This window comes from Triticum aestivum, chromosome 4D, assembly GCF_018294505.1.
Source record: "Triticum aestivum cultivar Chinese Spring chromosome 4D, IWGSC CS RefSeq v2.1, whole genome shotgun sequence".
NCBI lineage: Eukaryota > Viridiplantae > Streptophyta > Magnoliopsida > Poales > Poaceae > Triticum > Triticum aestivum.
Window position 1 is genome coordinate 441,333,933 of NC_057805.1, and position 8,946 is coordinate 441,342,878.

Here is an 8,946-nt window from a genome sequence, read left to right on the forward strand (position 1 = left end):
GGAAATTGTGGATCGCCGAATGACCGAGTTTGTGAAGGTTTGGAAGTCACCTGAAGACTTACCACGAGTGATTGGGCGAGGTCTGTGTGACCTTAGCTCAAGGAGAATACGGTGAGGACTGTGTGTCCGGAACTGTGTGTCCTCAGGTTTAAATACCTAGCCGCTCCAACCAGACGTACAACTGTCACAGCAGTTGAAACTGGTCTACCAAATCATTGTCTTCACCAAGCCTACTGGTTCTATTTCATCAAATCTTTCATTTCCTCATAACTGTGTTGAGTGCTTGTTCATATCTGTTTGAAGACTTTGACTGAAGACTTTCTCAATTTCCTCAGTTCAATTTCTTCAATCTGTTTGTCTTCATGTTTTATCCTATGCTTACGCTTCCTGTACTCTGTGTCTTTTTCATTTCATCATGATGACCATGCTTATGTTATGTTATGTTTGCATCTGAGTACTTTTCCGCTGCAAGTAGTTCTTCGCTAAGGAATTTCCTCACCCTGAAATTACCCAGTGAAGAATTTATAAAAATCGCCTATTCACTCCCCTCTAGTCGACTTAACGCACTTTCACGTTCCAAATAAATGTTCATGATATTTAAAAGAAATGTTTAGACAATGGAAGAAAAAAATTTTATGTAGTTAAAAAAAGTTTCATACTGTTAAAAATAATGTTCAACATATATTTGAATTTGTTTTAACATGTACTTCGTACGTTCCAAAATAGATGACTCAATTTTGTACTAAAATTAGTACAAACATGAGTCATCTATTTTGGAACGGAGGGAGTATTTCACAAAAAATATTAAAAATATATTCCTTTTAAAATGTACATAATGTATTTACAAAATGTTTAACATGTATCAAAATAATGTTACGTGTGCATAAGAAAAATGTAAAATGTTCCTTGCAAGAAAATAGAAAAAATGTAGAATGTGTACTGAAAAAGTAGACATGTGTTGAAGAAAGAAAAAAAAGAAAAAACAAGGAGAACCGGTGTAAAAAGAAACAAAAAAGACGGACTCGAAAGTCCTTAACTTCCAAAGCTCCCGCCCTGACGTCACAGATTCACAGCACAACTTTCAAGAAATACTCCACCCCCTTTCCACAGCGCATGAGCTATCCGTGGATAGATCGATGTGTAGGATGAACGAAGCCGATGACTTGCGTGCGCATCGCTGGTAGACTTCTGAATTTTTGTTAAACAACCACGGGCCGGCACCGTCTCCCTCGCCATAATCCGTGTGACAGCACGGCAGCTTATGCACCTGGATTCTCCCTGTGGGCTGTGGCCGCCGTCCTCATGTGAGCTGCCGCTCTACTTACCAACAATCCCAGGATTCCTCTTCTCATTCTTATCATGGACCCCGGCCCTCCTTGTGTGGCATCGCATGTCAACTGGAAAATAAACTAACAACTCAGGAGGTGCATTACAAGTTCGCCGTCCTGTAAGAAAAGGCAAACAATTCCAGCTAATCATCCTGTTAGAGTTGTGTCGAATATTGTGTACAAGGTAGGTTACAGTTGGACTATGAGTTGTATTGTGTTTACATAGGATGTGGAGTCGTGTTCTAGTAGGACACCTGTATTCTAGGCCTCTCTTATATAGCGGGGGTAGACACACGATGTAACCTATGCCAACATAGTAGCACAGGCGCGCAAGGGGGAGCCGGCGGCGTGTGCCGGCGCCCGGGTGGCCGGTGTGTGGTATTGTGACGGTGTCACGGGGAGGAACACCCGTAGTCAGGCCCCGGGATGTAGCCATATCGGTGAACCTCGTTAACAAATCTCGGTGTCATGCCTCGTGTGATTGCTTGGTCCTTGGATGATCGACGGTATGCCTCGGATTTATTCTAACAAGTGGTATCATGAGCTAGGTTGTTCTGAGGCTGTGAATTGTTGATCTTGAGGAGAACACGTGGAAGCTGTCGATGGGATCTAGCGAGATGCAATGAGTATGATTGGAGACATGGCAGCGGATGTTGTCGCGTCGGTGGATCAAGGTTGCTTTTGAAGATTTGGGAACCACGGCGTCGTGTTTGGAAGAAGCACAAGTCTCGGCGATCTGTTTAGGGCGACGGCGGCGTAGCAGCTGGCTCGAACGACGGTTGCAGCACGCGGTGTGGCAGCCGGCAGGAAACCCAAGCACCGCTGTGGTGGGCCATCATGGCCTTGCGCGGTGCGGCCCTTGACGAACAGTGGCCTGGCGACGTGCACGTACTGGCGTACAGGCGCGTGGTGCAGTACGGTCAAAGCAATTCAGTATCAGACAGTTGTTTGGTTAAAAAAAGGAGGATGTCGTTCGTTGCGGAAGGGCGTTGCTCGGTGTTGTCTTGTCACTGGGGCATTGACTTGCTATCACATTGGATCGATCAAGTATGTTTGCTCAAGAAGAAGAGAAAAGGCTTGGAAAGTCACCTGTGGTGTAGCTGCTGTTGTTAGAGTTACAGGTGCAGCTACAACACAAGAAGGCTTATGTGCTTTTTCCTTTGGAGTTCTTGACTTTGTACGTAGATCGTGTATGAAGATGGTCAGCGACGGCGTTAGTTCGGTATGATGGTCGAAGGGAAATCAAGACAGATGATGTGCGTACCAGGCTCGTGGAGTCTGGAGCATGTCATGCGGCCGGACAAGTTCGGCTGAGTCGGACTAGATAGTACGACGGATCGACGTGAGTCGGTTGGTACAGAAGACGGTGCGGGGTTGGCGACGACGACGTAGGAGCGTGATGCTGATGGTGACCGACTTCTGGGCGTGGAAACACGTGGCGCGGGCCCCGAGGGCTTGTGTGGCTTCGACAAGACTATGACGCGGGGTTGATTCAAGGTGGTGTATACACGGAGCTTGAAGTCGATGAGACGCGTGGGTGGACTGATCATCTACCATGAAGTCATGTTGAAGGTGGGGATGGAGTCTAGAGGACTTCACTTGGTGCTGATTGAGGGGCTACGGCGTAAGTCGACAGAGAGTCGAAGCCTATTCAGCGGGCAAAGCGAGTGACACGTAGTTCGGACTGGAGCCCAGTGGTCTGATGGAATCGTGAAACTCGTCATCGGTCGGTGATGATAGGTGGTACTCTGCAGTGGGGGTTGAGTGGTGTGGGTTCGTGATCCTTGAGACTCGAGCGGGACAACGGAGGCTCGACGCGGTAATAGCGGCGAGGCGTGCGGTATGCATGGGACATGGAGACGGGGCAGGGCTCTGGTGGTCATACATGTGGTGAGACAACTGCGAATTTGACTTGGGATGACTAAAAGCAACAGTGAAATTCCCTCAAGTTTCAGACAGGCGGTCAAGAAAGGAGCGGTGATGTTGAGTTTAGGTAACTCTTATGTGTGACACCCAATGTGAGTTGTTCACTTTCTCGCAGGTCAGTGATCAGTGTGTGATGGCGTTGGACTGATACTCTGGAACTTGGGAGCACAAACTAGAGTAACAAGGAACTTAATTTTGCTCGAGTGTTGACTGTGGTCAAGAAAAAGAAGGGACTACAAGTTGCAGGTGGAGTCATATGGAGTCTTTGGAGTAGCAGCGGTTCTCATGGGATAAGTTCAAGTCCAATGTACATGGAAGTTTGACGCACTGACGAATTCAAGGTGGCGAAGAATATTCGCCAAGGTGGAGTTTGTTAGAGTTGCGTTGAATATTGCGTACAAGGTAGGTTACAGTTGGACTATGAGTTGTATTGTGTTTACATAGGATGTGGAGTCGTGTCCTAGTAGGACACCTGTATCCTAGGCCTCTCTTATATAGCGCGGGTAGACACACGATGTAACCTATGCCAACATAATAGCACAGACGCGCAAGGGGGAGCCGGCGGCGTGTGCCGGCGCCCGGGTGGCCGGTGTGCGGTATTGTGACGGAGTCACGGGGAGGAGCCCCCGTAGTCAGGCCCGGGAATGTAGCCATATCGGTGAACCTCGTTAACAAATCTCGATGTCGTGCCTTGTGTGATTGCTTGGTCCTCGAATAATTGACGGTATGCCTCGGATTTATTCTAAGACATCCCATTGTCGAATCGAGCTGAGCAAGATTCATGGCGGAAGAGCTGAGCAAGATTCATGGCGGAAGTGGGTATTCGTCTTCGTCAGCGTGCATATATATGGTCGGTCAATGATATTACAGTCCAGCAGGGAAGGAATAGAAGGCGTACGCGTGGATGCAGATCAGGAGTTCTTTTTCTTACACTGGACATGGAAGCTAAACTACGAGGAAAGACGAAAGAAAAATGGAGCAATTCGACCGACGATCCGATCTGCGAGAAGCGAGCGCAGTTCTAGCTGAGCGATCCAGTTTCCAGTGCACGTGTCATGCGCGCCACCGATTCACTGCACCGGCCGGCAGGGTTGAAATTATGAAATCGATTCCACTCGATCGATCGCTCACTCCCGCTACTTATTTAAACTACCGTGTGTACAGTGTACTATGTTGTACAGTTGTAGTACTCCTACTAGAGTGGATCACTTGGAGTTGGGATTACCTTTCACGTTTCACCGATCACACCGGCGGACCGGCCATCACTCTCACCGACGATCTTGAGAAACGGAGATGCTGAGTAGTAAACCATGGAGCTTTATGCTGCTCGCCGTCGTCGTCGCCGCGGCGTCGGGCTTCGTGGCGGCGGAGGCGACGGGCTGGTCGAAAGGCTCGGCCACGTTCTACGGCGGCAGCGACGCCTCCGGCACCATGGGTAAGTTCGCCGGGCGCCCACTGCTAGCCTCTGTTTACTTTAGAAGTAGAACTACTAGAAGGGACCGTGAAGTGGTTAAGCAGTACGCGAAGTTCTCAATGCGTGCATGGATGCAGGTGGCGCGTGCGGGTACGGCAACCTGTACTGGACGGGATACGGGACGGGCACGGCGGCGCTGAGCGAGGCGCTGTTCGGCGATGGCGCGTCGTGCGGGCAGTGCTACCGGGTGATGTGCGACCACGAGTCCGAGTCGCAATGGTGCCTGCCGGGGAAGTCGGTGACCGTCACGGCCACCAACCTGTGCCCGCCCAACTACGCCCTCGCCGGCGGCGACGGCGGCTGGTGCAACCCGCCGCGCGCGCACTTCGACATGGCCCAGCCCGCCTGGCTCCACATCGGCATCTACAAGGGCGGCGTCGTGCCGGTGCTCTACCAAAGGTACGGCTCCACCATTGGATGGGCGGTTTGACTTGGATGGATATTGGATAGATTAATCAGTGTGTGATGTTTTATTTATGTAGGGTAGCGTGCGTGAAGCGGGGAGGGGTGCGGTTCACCATGGGAGGGTTCGAGCACTTCCAGCTGGTGCTCATCTCGAACGTGGCCGGGACAGGGGACGTCAAGGCGGTGTGGGTGAAGGGGACGGCCACGGAGAGGATGCCGATGAGCCGGAATTGGGGCGCCAACTGGCAGTCGCTGGCGGCGCTCGCCGGCCAGGCGCTCACCTTCGGGGTCACCGACACCGGCGGCCAGACCGTCGTCTTCCCGAACGTCGTGCCGGCGTGGTGGAGCTTCGGCCAGGCCTTCACCTCCAGCCTTCAGTTCTCCTACTGACTCGTCCGTCGTACATTCAGCGGTCGGACGCGAGATCGACTTCCCTGGTTTGCTTGGAGGCTCGGTTTTCATCCTATTTGGTTCCGTCCAATAATGGTGCAGACTAGTCTGGGTCTCAGGGTGGAAATGAGGCTAGCGTAGCGTAGTCGTGTGGTCGAATAATAATGTGAACAGAAGATTGAGAGAAGCTGGAGTGGTTTCTGAGGTGAATTTTAAAATTGTTTGCGAAATTCAAAAATTGATCCACCAGCGGAGTAGGCCTACCGGAGGTTTCGGAATTTGCATTCTTGGTTTTGCCTCGTTCTGTACGATTGATGTCAGTGAATATTTTTTCCGTGAGATAACAGATTAAGGCAACAGACATCGACATGTAATCTCACGGAAAAATATCAATTTCAATAATTCTAAAAAATGATCATGAATTTGATAAAAAGTTTCAAATTTCAAAAAATGTTCACAAATTAGAAATGCTCCAGTTTCCAAAAAATGTTTGCGAGTTTCAAAAACATTCATGGATTTTAAAAATTGTTAATGACTTTGCAATAATATTAACAAATTCAAAAATTTTCATGAATTCAAAAACTATTCAGGAATTTCAGTATTATTCCAAAAACTTCCAGCAATGCTCACGAATTCAAAGGATCCATTTTTTAAGAATTTCAAAATTGTGTCCAAAATTCAAAAAATGTTCACGAATTTCAATTTTTCCCCAAATTTCAAAAACTGTTCCTGAATAACATTTAAAATGGTAACAAAAAAAGAATATAATAAAAGATAAAGAGAAATAAGAAAAAGGAAAAACATAAAATAATACCAGAAAAAGAAAGAAAGTGTTCTAGGAAGGTTCTAGAACCTTCCCAAAACTCGCGTGGAGGAAATCCTGAATGGGTCAGCCCATATAGCACAAGGGCACTCGCATGCGCCACCCATGGGTGCACGTTTGTCTCTACCCCCTGTGGTATGCGGGGAATTGGAACAATCTATGGATCCAAGAGAACTGCTCGCTCCCCCTCGCTCAGTTTTTCAGGGTTGACTGCTTGATCATTGGTTGATTGACCTTTAACAAGTTCAGCGTTGACTTTAAAAAAACCATGAATCTGGAAAATGTTCAAGAAAGGAAAAATCATAAAATTTTAAAAAACAAATAATTAAAGTTCTTAAATTTTAATTTTTTGTACTCATTTGAAAGAAGTTTGAAAAAATGTTTATAAATTTGAAAAACGGTCACAAAAAATGGAAAAAAGTTCATGAGCTTGAGAAAAGTCAAAATTTTGAAAAAAATTGTGAATTGGAAAATGTGCATTGAATTGAAAATTTACACACAAAAATGAAAAGAAGTTCATGAATCTACGAAAGTTCACCAAGTTGAAAAAACCAAATTTGAAAAGTTCTTGCATTTGATAAACAAATAGGAAAAGTAAGAATAAATAAAAGAAAATTAAAAAAATAGGAAAAAAGGTCCAGAAAAACTAGAAAAGAAAAGAAAAATAATGACCGAAAACTTCGAAACGCTTCCCGAAACCGTATGGGAAGCTCCGAGAAGCTTCCATAAACTGGGACAAGATTGCTCCCTAGGTGCTTAGATGGCCCGGCCCATTCTAATCTAAGGGTGTGCGCTAGTTGCAAAAAACAAAGGAGCGCTTAAGGCACCGAATAAGATCCGGTGGCTTAAATGGGACAATCATCCCCCCTGTTGTTATGCAGATTACAATGGGAAATTGTTTTGCATTTGAAAGTGCCGTCCATATATGTTAGTCATGATGTAGCTAAGGTTGGGAGACTTGAGATTAAAATGGCCGTTACGGCTGGACCTGAAAGGGGTGTAAACATCTGTGAACTATATCAGTTTGATCTAGTTTAATTAATTCAATACCCTTTCCTCCCAAAAAACGTGTCATCCATATATTTTATTTTATATACCAAGGCAAATGGGTAAGCAAATATAGCTAAAGTAGCATTAAAAAGAGACTATTTTGAACAGCCTAAATATATCTTCCACTTAGTCTTTTCTATTACCACCCTTCTTCGGCTTACATCTAGGTAGCAAAAATCAGTATGTGTTCTTCCGATGGGCATTACTACCAAACGATCAAATAAAGTATATATTATTAGTTAGAAATATACGTCCTTGCCTGCGTCATGGTCAGAAAATAAAATAAAAATAAGCAATATATTCTCTAGCTTACATACATTAAGATTGAATTGAACGGGCTTATTAACGATCATTATATTCATTAAAAATGAAGATATAATTAAATCCAACTTATAAATATGTTATTACTTGCTATTATGTAGCAAAAGATAGCTGAGCTCTGAGACAACCATGACTAGCAATGATACTCCCTCCGATCCAAAATAAAAGATGTATTAATTTTTGGAAAAGTCAACATGTCTATGTTTGACCAAGTATATAGAACAAAATATCTATAGCTAGAATGTTTAACCATATCGTTAGATTCATCATGAGATCGGTTTTTATATTTTATTTATTTGGTATTGTAGTTGTTGATATAATTTCCTATAAACTTGCTCACCAAAAGAACATTTGACTTAAAAATACTAATATACCTTATATCTTGGAATGGAGTATATTTCTATAGCAGTCCTAATTCCCAGTATTGTATTTGAACAAAGCTACCCCAATAATTTTTTTTGCACCGTCTAGATCTAGGAAGAAGTAATCTAAAAATAAAAATATTATTAGCTATTGTCTTTATTAACAAAATTCTCAAAAATGTGTACAGAAGGCGAAGAAGGATCACACAAAACAAAATTGTAAACACAAAGTGGAAAAAAATGCTCACAATGTTTTGAAGACGTAGTTCGAACAAGGTTTCCATAAAGTTTTATTATAATTTTGTTTCCACCGAAACTTTCTCCTCCTAACTATTTGTTGATGGCTACTACCTTCACCCTTTGTCATTGTTCCTACTCTCATCACGTATCTCTAGTGATTGTTTCCATTGCCTCTTTCATCATCTACTAGTCTCCTTACACGAACACCTCATTCGTGTCAATCCACTCTCTAACACTCGATAGTATTCCTTTCCCGCGGTAGTTACCACCTTTTCAATTTATTGCACCCACTACTAGTCCATCGCCCCAACCGATATTTTTTGTAAGATTGAAAACACAACTTTTATTCTTTGTCAGTTGTGAAATCCACCTTTGCGCACAACTGATATTGGGAAGAAAAAAAATGAACGAAGGACATCATGAAAATGATTGAAATCAGCTAAGTTCTATTTTTGCTCTAGGCAACCAACTGATAATACTAAATAGTAAAAAAAGTACTATAAGAATAGTTGTCCAAAGCAAAAGTGATGTTAATAGAGAATTTTATTTTTGCCAATTTTCCTTATGCCAGTCTAGAATTTTGAAATTTCACTTTTGCCACTCTTAACCTATGAAAATTATCACACG

General features: G+C 44.3%; 1 protein-coding gene across 1 annotated transcript; it reads left to right on the plus strand.

The window, feature by feature from the left end:
- The first annotated feature begins 4,547 nt into the window (after nt 1-4,547).
- Nucleotides 4,548-5,523, plus strand: LOC123097043 (expansin-A15-like). The gene is made up of 3 exons (XM_044518817.1): nt 4,548-4,689; nt 4,806-5,127; nt 5,211-5,523. The coding sequence occupies exons 1-3, from the start codon at nt 4,548-4,550 to the stop codon at nt 5,521-5,523; spliced, it is 777 nt and encodes a 258-aa protein (XP_044374752.1).
- The last annotated feature ends 3,423 nt before the right edge of the window (nt 5,524-8,946 follow it).

Coding starts and splice junctions, on each gene's coding strand:
- LOC123097043 (XM_044518817.1), top strand. CDS start 4,548: ATGCTGAGTAGTAAACCATGGAGCTTTATGCTGCTCGCCGTCGTCGTC. Junction 4,690..4,805: donor CGACGCCTCCGGCACCATGG/GTAAGTTCGCCG, acceptor GCATGGATGCAG/GTGGCGCGTGCGGGTACGGC. Junction 5,128..5,210: donor GTGCCGGTGCTCTACCAAAG/GTACGGCTCCAC, acceptor TTATTTATGTAG/GGTAGCGTGCGTGAAGCGGG.